Source organism: Euprymna scolopes, chromosome 3 (assembly GCF_053919585.1).
Source record: "Euprymna scolopes isolate OS-2025 chromosome 3, ASM5391958v1, whole genome shotgun sequence".
In the NCBI taxonomy this organism is placed as follows: Eukaryota; Metazoa; Mollusca; class Cephalopoda; order Sepiida; family Sepiolidae; genus Euprymna; species Euprymna scolopes.
Window position 1 is genome coordinate 123743167 of NC_136484.1, and position 16666 is coordinate 123759832.

Consider the following 16666-nt stretch of genomic DNA (forward strand, 5'->3'; position numbering starts at 1 on the left):
ATTATTTACTACACTATCACGAGTTCCTAATTTTTGCACTTCAATGCGTTTCCTGGTGGTTTCAGTATATTTACTCTTAGCCGTTGCTACTTCTTTCTCGCAATTATTTCTAGCTTCTATACACTTTTGTCTGTTTTACTTGATTGTCTCCTGTTTGGTTTGCCAGGCCACTAATATTTATATTTATTTAATAATATTAAATATTATCAAGAGATATAATATTTTATGCATAATTTTCAGAATTTACTTCAAGAATTTCGTCGTATTATAATGAGAATATATGGCAATTGAGCTACACGGAATCATTCGCGTTTCATCCCCATTGGGAAATGTAGGCCAAAGTGCATTCAAGCGTAACGACATCCTACGGGAATGAAAAAGTGAGATATTCTGTATAGATTAATTGTCATATATGTTCATGAATTGCTATATATTAGTGACCTGGCAAGATCACAGACGAGACAACCAAGCGAAAAAACAAAACAAAAACAAACAAACAAACAAACAAAAAAACATTAATTGATTAAAGATGCTGGCCGAGAGAAAAATCATTTAAAATTTACAATAAAGACGAGATGGATCAACCAACCTCACCATCCCCCATTCATTTTGAGTTGGCCTTGTGCTTAAGTTTTTTGTTCAGTTTCCCTATTGTATTTTTTCCTGTGAATAAAAAAATTTAATATCTCAAAGTGTAGTATCTGTTCCGGCATATACTCAAGCAAAGACTATATGTGGGGGCAAACTGACGGGCAAGCATGTAGCTGATGAATAGTTGCCCCCCCCCACACACATATATATATGTATATATATATATATACTATAATAATTATTAGATGTCTACAGACACTAGTGATTATCCTTTCGGGAATCATCAGTACAGGGTGACACGATTACGTCCATCCGTCCGTCGGTTGGTCGGTCTATCGGTCGGTCGGTCTTTCGGTCGGTCGGTCAGATTTTCTTTATAATTTATTTAATATCTTAAATTAAAAATGGTCAATTTTTACGACGTGACCCAGCGTCGTTTAACCCCTAGAAAAAAAAATGGTCAATGTAAAGTTTCTTTCCAACTCCTTAAAAAACTTGAAAATGGCGACTTTTAATGGTTTTCAATGGTGCTGAAAACGAATATCACATTTAAATTTGGAACAGATAAGTAGTTTTCATAATATGAAAAATTACTTTTCCATAAAGTGGGGGATCACTTTCCTATGTACATTTAACGTAAAATGGGCACCCACTTTCTAACCACCTAATAATTTCTTCATATCATAAAACAAATTTAACTGTGATATTCGTTTTCAGCACCAGCGAAAACCGGCGCTGTTTTTTTACTAAGAGATCGTTTATTTCTTTCATAATTTAGGATGTAAGTAATAAAGAAATTTTGAAAAAAAAAAATTAACATTTTAACGTTGGGGATAATTTTTCTATATAAATTTAACGTAAAATGAGCACCCACTGTTTGGCCACAAATCGTTCAACTATATCTGTCATCTCTAACATTTTTTTCAAGTTTGGCGATCGAGGGGGTGGACAAAACATGACAAATACAAATTTTTTTAGTTTTTTTTTTTTGTGGTGGGGGCGGGAATTACATTTGAAACATAAAATAACGATAAATTTAATTAATTTTTATGAAACCATTCTGTACTTTCGCCTAACAATTTTATAAGCAGAACTAACCCCAAATATGACAAATTCAATTTTTAGGGGGGGGGGGTTACATTAGAAATATAAAATGACGAAAAATGTCATTTAATTGTTTTTGGAAATACTTTTTGGTAGATCTTTTTTTTCTTTTTTTTTACGATCGCTCGGGCATTCATTGCTATTTTTATTGAAACAAAAGTTGCAATGATTTATTTTTAATTATCTTTTCTTTGGGGAGGAGGTCATTTCAGTGCTCAATATCCGGAGAATAGTTTCTTCTCTTTTTCTCTTTGTAGCCCTTTTGCCGAAATATCTGGTGGAGAGGATATCACATACTTCTTTTTTTGGGGGCGATTATATTTACATGTTTTCATCCGTTCTTTTATTTTTGTTGTGGGGATATCCACATTGCTCATGAGGAAAATGATTAGTATACCGGTGTGTTTCAAACAGAACTTCATGTCAACCCAGGCAACGCTGAGTACCCATGCTAGTAAACAATACTTTCATTAGATTCCATTGTCAATGCTCTACCTAAAAATGGGCTTCCTCAACTGCAGTCCTTGACCTTAGTTTTATGTTGTAAATTAATAATCTTATAATGAATTCGTAACTAACTCCCACTCAAAATTTATAATCGGCAAAACATCTAAGATCTCATTTTGTAGGAAATGGGATTACTGTTCTTTTTTAATTTGACAAACTTCTAAATGAATTCCCATAATGCATTCTATTTAATTAATTAAATACATATAATGATATCATAGCTAATATAGCAGAAGTAAAATTTATTTCTATAGCATAAAACATTCAGTAATTAATAAAAGTAGATTGAACAGGGGGAGGGGAAGCCCTTACAACTTAAAAAATAAAATTCCTAAGGTAGTTATCCCAAATTCAAAATACCCCTTTCACTAGAAAACAAAAAAAATTGCATTTAATGCAATTTAATTGATTTACGAGGTTTTCATCCATATTTTAAGTGGGTCAACCGTGGCGAACTATTTAGAATTTATTTATTTACCATGGTCACATTTAGTTACACTTTTGTAACAGTTATTTAATAAAAGAAAGTACCGAGGGTTTTCGAATATAACCGTTGCCACCCAATATATCTCCCACCCCCGGGGGACTATATTCGGAAAACTCCGGCAATTTGTGCATTAAATGCAATTCTTATTTTGCATTTTTCTTATAATGTTTTATGTGCAATTCAATTTATTTATTTTTTTCAAAAATTAAAATCAATATAATAATTGTTTTTTTATAATGGAAAAAATTCATAAATATTTAAAATCTTAAAAAGTGCAACAAAATGATAATTACATCTTTATTAGTGCATAAAGCACATCTGACTGAATTGAAAGTGGTGCAGTTACACCCACCCATACCATGCTGGGGTGATAGTTGGATTTTAAGGAGGAAGGTCACCACTAAGTCAGTTTTGATCAAACGTTTGAATTGCTGGCGGCCATCAGTGGATTTTCATCCATCGACACAGTTTTGATTGATGATGCTTTCGATGATTATCGAACATTTCTAAAATATCTTCAAATATTTCTCCCTAAATCGTGTATTTGCTTATTTTCTATAACATCCTTTTTACATAATTGTCATTTAAAAAAGTCTATGTTAGCAAAATGATGATAAAGAAAACAAATTAAAAAAATATATCGATTGAAAAGTATATGTAACTGATTAAGTAAATTGTAGAAATTAAAAAAAATAAAACTTCGTAAGGAACAAGATTGGAAAATTAGTGGAGGCTAACACAAAGCATAAATACAGCCAAGTAGAAAGCACATAGGGTAACAAGGGGTAATAGGCACCGCACTTTAGGCATATGAGCACAAATCATCTAAAAAAAATCTGAATCAAATGTTAAAATAAAACATATCATAGTTTTCTTTACTTATCTGTTATGAATATTCACCACTTGTCGGAATAAAAAGCCATAAGAAATATTTTATTTTAATTTTTTTATTGACACATACACGTAATTCTGATTTGGTAGATTTTCGGGGCATTAAGCACCTGCCTTGGGGGTATTAGGCACCCACCTTATTGAGTACAAATATCGCACAGCCACTCCTCATCTTCCATGTCGTCAAGGCTTCCAGTGATGTCTGTACATTTGGCATGATACCAGAGGCTACAAACGTCACACTGTATCCAGTTATCACCACCAGCTTGTCCACACCGTCCACATTCAGTGTCACCTGATGAGTCAGAGCCAGTCGGGTTTCGTGATCCTCGGCGCTTTGTACCCTTTTGGGTGGTTTTGCCCCTGCCCTTTCCCTTACCCCTACCTCTGCCTTATCCTCGCCCCCTCTTTAAGAGCTTTTCCTCAACCTCTGCAAAACTTTCGCCATAGCGAAAGTGCTGAATTCTCGCTGATCTTCTTCCTGTATTAGAGAAATGAGTCGTTAGCTGCTCAAGGAAAAAGTCCCTAATAAACAAAAGGGAGGATAAAACACCATGGACATCCAGCAGTTGAAACAGTTGATGGACCAGCAGGGAGTGAAGGTGAAGGTAGAGAGGAAAGGGTCGATGAAGGGGCGGCAGATGGTGTTCCTGACGAAGGGGCAGTAGAAAGAGTGCCAAACTAGGGTCTAGAGGAAGAGGCGAACGATGGTGATGGTGTGTTCACTTGCGGCCGATCAATCACACTGACAGCTTGGGGATTGAATGGGCAAATCCTGCTTTGATAGTCTCAGGCTCAAAAGACTCTTCAAACAGTTTTTTTTTTAACTGGCTGGGAAAGTCCTTCTTGCCCACTGGTCCCCTGTGTGTTCTGGCAAACTTTAACAACAATTGTTGCCATTTCAGTTTCACAGGCCGGAACATTGCAAGATCAAATGGTTGCAGCAGCAAGAGAATGACGTTGTTCTCCTTTGCTTTTTGAACCAAAGCGCATGAAAGATGGGAAAGATGGCCATCAAATATCAAGACCCGTGGTTTATCAGTGACATCTCTTGTGTTGACCAGGAACAGCTTGGTGAAGCAGTCGAGAAATTGTGGGCCCTCCATCCACCCTTTCTCACTGGTAGAGTAACATGCTCCGTCAGGACCACCTGTGCACCATGACCATGCTTCGTAGAGGTTTTTGCCCTTGTACACGATGTACGGAGGAAGAACTTTTCCACTGGCAGAGCCAGAACAGTTTACAGTGATCTGTTCTCTTCCAGATCCACCAATGTGCTGGTTAACTTTTTTTTTTTTATCCTTTTGCAGCCAAAACGACTTAAGACTTGGAGTCAGTAACAAAGCCACTTTCATCTGCGTTATAGATTTGGTATGGTATGTCCTTCACACCAGCAGTGGTTAAGATATTGTCCAAGAGTTCAAACCAATGTTCAATTACTTCTGGACACTCTGCTACAGCTCTTGAGAAACGGAGTTGTTCTGTCTTCGTTGGTGTGATGTCAGGATGGTGAGAAAGAAATCCATCAATCCAGTCCCGACCAGGTCGTCCGGTTTTGAAGGGAGTGTCGAGTTTCATTGTGCACACAAAGTCTTGAACTATATCTTTTACTTCCTCTGATGAGAAGCCCCAGCCCCATTCAGACATTAGTTTGATGCACTCTACCAGTTCGGTTTCAAGGGTGGGAGACAGTACCGTCATGGGCATCCACATGGATTTCACCTTTGGTTCGGCGAAGCAGCGACTTCTTGTTCCCACCAAATTGTTTTGATGCTCGGTTAGCAGACATATGTCCATTCATGACTGCGTTATATGCGTCATTCATCGCCTGACTGCTGCTGAAGTTCACTCACCCACCACTTTTCATTTTCTTGTAGGTCCACACCATTCTATGAAAACTTAAAATGTGGGGGCATTAAGCACCAAGTATAAACAATGGACAGATTTATTAAATTTGAATGCTAATCAAATAAATAAATGGTAATATGCAAGTTTATAGATACACAAACCAGTTTTTTGGCTGAAATATAATTTGTATTGTTACTTTTTTTTATCAAAATAGCAATGTATATGATTATTATGCATTCCAATTCTTAGGAATGGAGCATTAAGCACATGTAGGAATTCAGCCTCATAACCCACACTTGTGGTATTTCCCTTCATTTAAAATACCTTATACAAAAATACAGATCAAATTTCATCATGTAAGCTAAGCAAAGCTATGCTGAACACTGTTTCATTGATTACATTAATAAATCTCAACATTCGATCTTCTGTCAAGCTAAAAATAACACTGCAGCTGATCAGCATTCATAATGACAAGGAAAAAAATAATCTGAACATTTATCATGTAAATTATGAAAGAATTACTTACTTCAATTAAATACTGGTTTGGTTCACAATGGAGAAGCTTGGAACTTGTAAGATCTTGGTGAAAACAGAAGTTTTGCTGAAGGGCTGTCATAGGCAAAAAAGTTTGTTCAGCTTTCAATATGGTCGCTGAATGATTAAAACCATGTGGTGCAAACTTCCACTTGTAATTTCGGTTTTAACTTACCTCTCTTGAATGAAGCAACTGAAATAGAGGCTTCTGATTGGCTTAAATTCAGAAACTAGTGGGGCTTGTTGCCCCAAGTTTTATAAGTAGTGGAAAAGAGCGCTTTTGGAGTATCCCTCAAGTAATGGGACCTATTGCCCCCTGGTCCCTAATAAGGAGCACATAGAATTTAGCACAAGATTACATACTGCATATTTAATTAATTCATAAAATTTACGTATTATTTTAATATTTCATAAATGTTTTTCTTACTAGGCGGGCAGCTAAACTTACCCTCCGATATTCCCTTTTTATTTATACACTAAACAGGCATTTATTATAAATATAATTATACAAAATACTGTTAGAAACTCACACAATATATGTTACCGTGACATAGGCGGACATATATTCTATGGGTTTCTAACAGTATTTTGTATAATTATTTAGTTTGGACTCATTTTCCGAAACTTACCATATTCGACAGCGAGCACGCCGCTATTTTTCTTTTTCAGATATATTGATAAACACTGTATGATTTTCCACGTTTTAAAGTGAGTAAAAGCTTTTGCAGATAGGTAGAGGAGTAACTTATCTTGCCTTTGATGACATTTATTTGTTATGCATTTGATTTTTGATAACTTTTTGGAATCTATGTGTATAGTAACACAAACCCCAAAAACCTAATCGAATTTGTGTTAAATATATAATAATAAATATTCTATTAATTTACCGAAAACCAGCACTCTTTCTCATCGACCGAATAACCAAATAACAGCAATTAGAAATTGAGTATTTAATAAATAACAGTCTCGCAGTAAATATTTTTTATACAAATAAGCAAAAAAAAAAAAAAACTGTTAATAAAGCATGTAAATAAAAGATTGAAATGTTTTTTATTTTCAATAATTCATTATAAATTATTATTATTATTATTATTATTATTATTATTATTATTATTATTATTATTGGCACAAATTAGCTTTTACACAGGCCTAGTCAGTGCTCTCTCCTCGGACTGTCCATCCTCCTTGACCCTATCTCGACTATTTGGCATATTTTGGGGAGGGGCGGTGATGGGCAATGAGAGGAGATAGGGAAGAGCATAAAGAACTTATAGATATGCATATATAACAAAGTTGTATTTTCTTTTTAAATAAATAGAAAAAAAAAAAGGATTTTTAATATGAATATCAATACACACACCAACTTATAGGAGTATAGATATGTATATAAAAACAAGAGCGTTGCGAAACTGAATATATAAAAACAAAATTTAATTTTTCTAGGTTTCGACAAGTTGCAGACCCTCGACCTTCTTCGTGTTACACCACGTAACCTTAACGACTTCCTGATACTGTTTATACAATTATTATGATTATTATTGTATCTTTCACGTCACTATCTTTTACGTGCGCGGAAAAATCTTATGAACCAAATCGCAAAAATACTTTTTTCTAAAGAAGCTCGATATTTAAATCAAAATATATAAAACAATACTTCAAATGAATCAGAAAAAACATGAAGAGTATTATTATCACTATTCCAAAAGAATGCATTAAATATTTTGTGAGTAAATTAATTTTTTTTTTTAATATATAATATACATGGAGCTTCATTCCGGAATATTAGTCATCGCAAATGAACTTAACTTCGACACAGTATTTTGTTGAGTCTCGCAGTTCCTTCCTCGACTATTATATTCTGTTGATTATTATTTTGTACATAATATTTAGTAGTGATTCAAAAATAAGATAAATGACTTGGGTTCCATCAACTAGATTCGAAACTAGTTGTCTAACCTTCTTCGTTACCGTCTGATTTAAGTTCATCTGCATAAAAAAAACTTAAAAATAACTTTGTTAGAGATATAAATGTATATTTGCGCATGTATAGAAATAACACATTTAGTTGACTTCCGATGTCAATTTTTTCAATTTTGACTCAATAACATCTATTTTACGAGCTCAAAACCAAATCGAATTTATTCCACAGGTCGAAATATCCCAGATATTAAGTTCCAAGTCTATAGACCAAACGTTGACAGAGGAGGTTGGTAGAGATCGTTTCTTACATAGACAGGCAGATATGGTCACTTATATATTCAATGGTTCTTAATTATTTAAATCAACTTCTACTTTATTTCTTTTAATTTTTCAGCCTTGTGCACATGACTCAACCAAAAATCCGGCTACATTAGCAAATATCCGTGCCACAGAAGTTTGCCAGAAGTTCGTGAAAACAGGAGTTATTTCATCATCGGAATTTAAAATGGAAGGTCATGTCTACACTCTTAAAGGTAAGTTAAAAAAAGGAAAGTATTTGATGATACTTTTTTTAAAAATTAGTTTAGACTAATTTTAAAATAAAGTATCATCAGATACTTAAAATAGTTGAAAGGTTAAATCGGACTTTCTCTATTGGTGATTAAGCAAACAGCGGCGTATTAATATATAGTCTCAGCAAATGTTCTATATCCAAGCTTTTTTTGCTGAATCTCCTACATAAAGTCACACCAGTCAGACCAGTGGATCCACCGCATTAAAAAATTGTAGACCGGATTTGGGCCATTTTTTGAGTTGGTGACTTTGTTTATCTCAAGCTGAGGTATGATTGTATGCAGTTTTTTGAGGTTCATTCTCCTAAGCTTTATCTTAGCTCATCGACAAGGGAATTATTTTATTTCTAATGACATGAGGCGCTTTTACCGATGAATGGCATCAGGAAACAGGGTGGTCGGGCATTTTTGTAAACCAGAGTTCACTTTCTCAAGTGGCTGGCTTTTCAATTCTCACCTCGACTTGTGATTAACCTGCTAAAGAAGTAAATAAATGGGAACGTACGGTTCCCATTGTTATAAGAATGAATAACATGGCAATTGCTTTCGCGCTATCCATTGTTTTCATACGCTCTCCCTTTTATATTTACTAGTTTTACTACCCCCCCCCCTTATTATTGTTATTGTTGTTGTTGTTGTTGTTGTTATTAGGGCTATGACAACCCCGTATTCTTTTCATTGTTTTGATTCTGGAGTGTATATCCGTTGATATCTTATAAGCTTTTATATAGACTGATGTGGTTCTCGGTTGAATAATTGTCTAACTGTGCCGGATATATACCCGAGAGTCAAAACAATGATAAGAATAATCTGTTGTCATATCCCTAGTTATTATAGATACTTTCATCTAAATCACCATTCCTTACTTCACCATGCCTGCCTTTCAATCAACTGTACAATGATCACTGTTAGTTTCTTTTACATTAAAACATTGATAAGCTCCAAACTCATTGTTTAATAAACCTAATACAATAATACACATTAAACTAGTGATAGATGGTAGCTGATGTGTTTGAACGAGTGGGAGCGATAACAAGACGACTATTTGGAGCAAAACCAACCAGCTTATAGCCATTGGTACAGTGATCGCCTACAGCAAAGACTTCAACATCTGTCCAAGTGTGGGGTCAGCTTTTTCCCGGGCGAGTATTCCGATCTCTCGTCCAATTAACATATCAGTTAATGAGTTATGGAGCTGTAGAATTGGTTCTTTGTTGCAGCGAGAAAATCCAATGTGTGTGTGTGTGTATGTGTGTGTGTGTGTTTGTGTGTGTGTGTGTGCGCGCGTCGTGTGTGTATAGTTCGTAATCATTGAGAAATTGCATAGAGAACCCTTCAAGTGTAAATTGGTGCGGCGGAGAAGATATTAGTTGCCATTCAAGAAGGACCTTTTTTAGTATGACCACTGAGGGCAATGGCCCCTTCCTGCACTCGGAAGTCATATGTACTTGCCGAATGGTAGACATGGTAATGAAGCGGTTCCTAAGGTACCTTGATACTCTGATGGAAGGACTCTTGAAAACATGTATCTGACAGGCAGACGACATTTATACCATAAGTCGAGAGGTCATGAGCTGTTAACGATTTAGTTTCGTCAGGCAGGAAATTAGTCCTGTTTTCTATTACTAAATAAACTTCACCCAAAGTAAAAATCGAACTCAGATTTTTTTTGTTTTCTTTCTCTGACATATCTTTAAAATTATTAATAATGTCAATATCCTAATACTATGGTTAGTATATAATTATTTTTAAAATGATGAGTGCTTTGGTTATTTTTTTCTTTACTTATTATATTCTTTAATTAATATTTAATAACGGTCACAGGTAAAACGTGATTAATCTTTAAGTAAAATGAAATGATTACACAAATCATTGATTATCAGCACCTCCGAGTAATATGACATTATGTTCAAACGTGCAGGCCTTTTATTTAAAATGGCCATGAGTGAAGTCTATTTCCTATAAGGGAATATTCATTATAATTAATATAATAATATATTAATTTAATCAAATTAATATAATAATAGTCATTATAAGTACTTCTTCTTATAATCTTTCTCTCTGTGTGTCTCTTTCTCTCTTTCTCTCTCTCTCTCTCAAATATATATATATATATATATATGTGTGTGTGTGTGTATGTGTGGGTGTGTATGTGTGTGCGTGTGTGTATAGCCATTAGATCTCTCTCGGCCGTCTTGAATAGCATTTACACTTTATGCAAATCTTAATTTCAACTATATTTCTCGCCGCGATTAAAGTTACCAAGCGGGTTGTTCCTTGCTTATCGAATCAGAAATGGCTTCATTACCGGGTTTGAATATCCACACTGTCGGTAATCGTGACTCCCTGCACTGATGATTACGGAAAGGATGAAACATTAGTACCAGTAGGTATTAAAAACAATTATTGCAAAAATTATATATATATATATAAGGTGGCCCGCTTAAAAGTAGCCCAACAAAATATAGTAGAGATGAGGAACATTCTTTTATTGTTTAAATTACCTGTAGCATTATTTGAATTACCTGTAGTGTTATAAAAGATGCTGGAAGTGTTCGTCGTTTAAATCTATGTATTTCTGGGCAAGTTTAACAACGTTTGTAGATACTGCATGTAGATCTTCTCTGGTGATTCTCTTGATAGCGTTGGTAATGTTCTCCTTTATTTCGTATAGATTGTGACTATTATTTGCATAAGCATTTTGTTCTAAAATCCCTCAAAAATAAAAATTACATGATGACAAGCCCGGGGAAAGTGGTGGCCATAGCCCTTTGCTTATTGTTCTCTCTTCTGTAAACATATCATGAACTAGTGCCAGTGATCTGTGAGACGTGTGGCATGTAGCGCCATCTTGTTGGAAAAAGAATAGCATTTGTCTTGTGGTGTCGTAACAGAAAGATTAGACAGACCGGGCTACTTTTAAGTGGGCCACCCTGTATATAAGCGTATGCTTAATAAAAGCTTTATAACCTGGAAGTTACTATTCTAGAAACGTACGTAGATATCTTAACATTATATATATTTCTCTATTTTCTCACTTTGTTCAACAACTCCCCTTTTAATCAATTGATCCAAAATTACTGATTGCGTTTTCACTCTCCCAACTAATACACAGATTTATTTTATTACTAGTATGGCCCATGCATAAGCGTTGCGCAATAAAATTGAAGAACCCAAGTAATTAGATAATTTTGTCTATACACAAGTATCGGAAGGAAAGAAATATTTAGTAGAAATGTAAAAAAATACAAAACATACATGCCCATCATTAACCCTACATCCAGTCGGAAAACACGAAAAAAAATACTAACTAAAACTATTTAAGATTTCCTAGGTTTTTAACATTTTCCAATAGTCTTGATGGCCAAGAAATGTAAAAAAATGTAAAAAAATACAAAACATACATGCCCATCATTAACCCTACATCCATTCGGAAAACACGAAATACGAAAAAAAAAATACTAACTAAAACTATTTAAGATTTCCTCGGTTTTTAACATTTTCCAATAGTCTTGATGGCCAAGAAATGTAAAAAAATGTAAAAAAATACAAAACATACATGCCCATCATTAACCCTACATCCATTCGGAAAACACGAAATACGAAAAAAAAAATACTAACTAAAACTATTTAAGATTTCCTCGGTTTTTAACATTTTCCAATAGTCTTGATGGCCAAGAAATGTAAAAAAATGTAAAAAAATACAAAACATACATGCCCATCATTAACCCTACATCCATTCGGAAAACACGAAATACGAAAAAAAAATACTAACTAAAACTATTTAAGATTTCCTAGGTTTTTAACATTTTCCAATAGTCTTGATGGCCAAGAAATGTAAAAAAATGTAAAAAAATACAAAACATACATGCCCATCATTAACCCTACATCCATTCGGAAAACACGAAATACGAAAAAAAAAATACTAACTAAAACTATTTAAGATTTCCTCGGTTTTTAACATTTTCCAATAGTCTTGATGGCCAAGAAATGTAAAAAAATGTAAAAAAATACAAAACATACATGCCCATCATTAACCCTACATCCATTCGGAAAACACGAAATACGAAAAAAAAATACTAACTAAAACTATTTAAGATTTCCTCGGTTTTTAACATTTTCCAATAGTCTTGATGGCCAAGAAATGTAAAAAAAATGTAAAAAAATACAAAACATACATGCCCATCATTAACCCTACATCCATTCGGAAAACACGAAATACGAAAAAAAAAATACTAACTAAAACTATTTAAGATTTCCTCGGTTTTTAACATTTTCCAATAGTCTTGATGGCCAAGAAATGTAAAAAAAATGTAAAAAAATACAAAACATACATGCCCATCATTAACCCTACATCCATTCGGAAAACACGAAATACGAAAAAAAAAAATACTAACTAAAACTATTTAAGATTTCCTCGGTTTTTAACATTTTCCAATAGTCTTGATGGCCAAGAAATGTAAAAAAAATGTAAAAAAATACAAAACATACATGCCCATCATTAACCCTACATCCATTCGGAAAACACGAAATACGAAAAAAAAAAATACTAACTAAAACTATTTAAGATTTCCTCGGTTTTTAACATTTTCCAATAGTCTTGATGGCCAAGAAATGTAAAAAAATGTAAAAAAATACAAAACATACATGCCCATCATTAACCCTACATCCATTCGGAAAACACGAAAAACGAAAAAAAAAATACTAACTAAAACTATTTAAGATTTCCTCGGTTTTTAACATTTTCCAATAGTCTTGATGGCCAAGAAATGTAAAAAAAATGTAAAAAAATACAAAACATACATGCCCATCATTAACCCTACATCCATTCGGAAAACACGAAATACGAAAAAAAAAATACTAACTAAAACTATTTAAGATTTCCTCGGTTTTTAACATTTTCCAATAGTCTTGATGGCCAAGAAATGTAAAAAAAATGTAAAAAAATACAAAACATACATGCCCATCATTAACCCTACATCCATTCGGAAAACACGAAATACGAAAAAAAAAATACTAACTAAAACTATTTAAGATTTCCTCGGTTTTTAACATTTTCCAATAGTCTTGATGGCCAAGAAATGTAAAAAAAATGTAAAAAAATACAAAACATACATGCCCATCATTAACCCTACATCCATTCGGAAAACACGAAATACGAAAAAAAAAATACTAACTAAAACTATTTAAGATTTCCTCGGTTTTTAACATTTTCCAATAGTCTTGATGGCCAAGAAATGTAAAAAAAATGTAAAAAAATACAAAACATACATGCCCATCATTAACCCTACATCCATTCGGAAAACACGAAATACGAAAAAAAAAATACTAACTAAAACTATTTAAGATTTCCTCGGTTTTTAACATTTTCCAATAGTCTTGATGGCCAAGAAATGTAAAAAAATGTAAAAAAAATACAAAACATACATGCCCATCATTAACCCTACATCCATTCGGAAAACACGAAATACGAAAAAAAAAATACTAACTAAAACTATTTAAGATTTCCTCGGTTTTTAACATTTTCCAATAGTCTTGATGGCCAAGAAATGTAAAAAAATGTAAAAAAAATACAAAACATACATGCCCATCATTAACCCTAAATCCATTCGGAAAACACGAAATACGAAAAAAAAATACTAACTAAAACTATTTAAGATTTCCTCGGTTTTTAACATTTTCCAATAGTCTTGATGGCCAAGAAATGTAAAAAAATGTAAAAAAATACAAAACATACATGCCCATCATTAACCCTACATCCATTCGGAAAACACGAAATACGAAAAAAAAAAATACTAACTAAAACTATTTAAGATTTCCTCGGTTTTTAACATTTTCCAATAGTCTTGATGGCCAAGAAATGTAAAAAAATGTAAAAAAATACAAAACATACATGCCCATCATTAACCCTACATCCATTCGGAAAACACGAAATACGAAAAAAAAATACTAACTAAAACTATTTAAGATTTCCTCGGTTTTTAACATTTTCCAATAGTCTTGATGGCCAAGAAATGTAAAAAAATGTAAAAAAATACAAAACATACATGCCCATCATTAACCCTACATCCATTCGGAAAACACGAAATACGAAAAAAAAAATACTAACTAAAACTATTTAAGATTTCCTCGGTTTTTAACATTTTCCAATAGTCTTGATGGCCAAGAAATGTAAAAAAAATGTAAAAAAATACAAAACATACATGCCCATCATTAACCCTACATCCATTCGGAAAACACGAAATACGAAAAAAAAAATACTAACTAAAACTATTTAAGATTTCCTCGGTTTTTAACATTTTCCAATAGTCTTGATGGCCAAGAAATGTAAAAAAAATGTAAAAAAATACAAAACATACATGCCCATCATTAACCCTACATCCATTCGGAAAACACGAAATACGAAAAAAAAAAATACTAACTAAAACTATTTAAGATTTCCTCGGTTTTTAACATTTTCCAATAGTCTTGATGGCCAAGAAATGTAAAAAAATGTAAAAAAATACAAAACATACATGCCCATCATTAACCCTACATCCATTCGGAAAACACGAAATACGAAAAAAAAAATACTAACTAAAACTATTTAAGATTTCCTCGGTTTTTAACATTTTCCAATAGTCTTGATGGCCAAGAAATGTAAAAAAAATGTAAAAAAATACAAAACATACATGCCCATCATTAACCCTACATCCATTCGGAAAACACGAAATACGAAAAAAAAAATACTAACTAAAACTATTTAAGATTTCCTCGGTTTTTAACATTTTCCAATAGTCTTGATGGCCAAGAAATGTAAAAAAAATGTAAAAAAATACAAAACATACATGCCCATCATTAACCCTACATCCATTCGGAAAACACGAAATACGAAAAAAAAATACTAACTAAAACTATTTAAGATTTCCTCGGTTTTTAACATTTTCCAATAGTCTTGATGGCCAAGAAATGTAAAAAAAATGTAAAAAAATACAAAACATACATGCCCATCATTAACCCTACATCCATTCGGAAAACACGAAATACGAAAAAAAAAATACTAACTAAAACTATTTAAGATTTCCTCGGTTTTTAACATTTTCCAATAGTCTTGATGGCCAAGAAATGTAAAAAAAAATGTAAAAAAATACAAAACATACATGCCCATCATTAACCCTACATCCATTCGGAAAACACGAAATACGAAAAAAAAAATACTAACTAAAACTATTTAAGATTTCCTCGGTTTTTAACATTTTCCAATAGTCTTGATGGCCAAGAAATGTAAAAAAATGTAAAAAAATACAAAACATACATGCCCATCATTAACCCTACATCCATTCGGAAAACACGAAATACGAAAAAAAAAATACTAACTAAAACTATTTAAGATTTCCTCGGTTTTTAACATTTTCCAATAGTCTTGATGGCCAAGAAATGTAAAAAAATGTAAAAAAAATACAAAACATACATGCCCATCATTAACCCTAAATCCATTCGGAAAACACGAAATACGAAAAAAAAAATACTAACTAAAACTATTTAAGATTTCCTCGGTTTTTAACATTTTCCAATAGTCTTGATGGCCAAGAAATGTAAAAAAATGTAAAAAAATACAAAACATACATGCCCATCATTAACCCTACATCCATTCGGAAAACACGAAATACGAAAAAAAAAAATACTAACTAAAACTATTTAAGATTTCCTCGGTTTTTAACATTTTCCAATAGTCTTGATGGCCAAGAAATGTAAAAAAATGTAAAAAAATACAAAACATACATGCCCATCATTAACCCTACATCCATTCGGAAAACACGAAATACGAAAAAAAAATACTAACTAAAACTATTTAAGATTTCCTCGGTTTTTAACATTTTCCAATAGTCTTGATGGCCAAGAAATGTAAAAAAATGTAAAAAAATACAAAACATACATGCCCATCATTAACCCTACATCCATTCGGAAAACACGAAATACGAAAAAAAAAATACTAACTAAAACTATTTAAGATTTCCTCGGTTTTTAACATTTTCCAATAGTCTTGATGGCCAAGAAATGTAAAAAAATGTAAAAAAATACAAAACATACATGCCCATCATTAACCCTACATCCATTCGGAAAACACGAAATACGAAAAAAAAAATACTAACTAAAACTATTTAAGATTTCCTCGGTTTTTAACATTTTCCAATAGTCTTGATGGCCAAGAAATGTAAAAAAATGTAAAAAA

At 32.8% G+C, this 16666-nt stretch overlaps 1 protein-coding gene across 1 annotated transcript in view; it reads left to right on the forward strand.

The window, feature by feature from the left end:
• Positions 1-16666, forward strand: part of LOC145258314 (A disintegrin and metalloproteinase with thrombospondin motifs 17-like) — a 107260-nt gene that overhangs the window by 75355 nt on the left and 15239 nt on the right. Inside the window, exon 16 of the mRNA XM_080116374.1 lies at positions 8277-8415. Within this exon, the coding sequence (XP_079972500.1) occupies positions 8277-8415 (139 nt within the window). The remainder of the gene's footprint in view (positions 1-8276; positions 8416-16666) is intronic.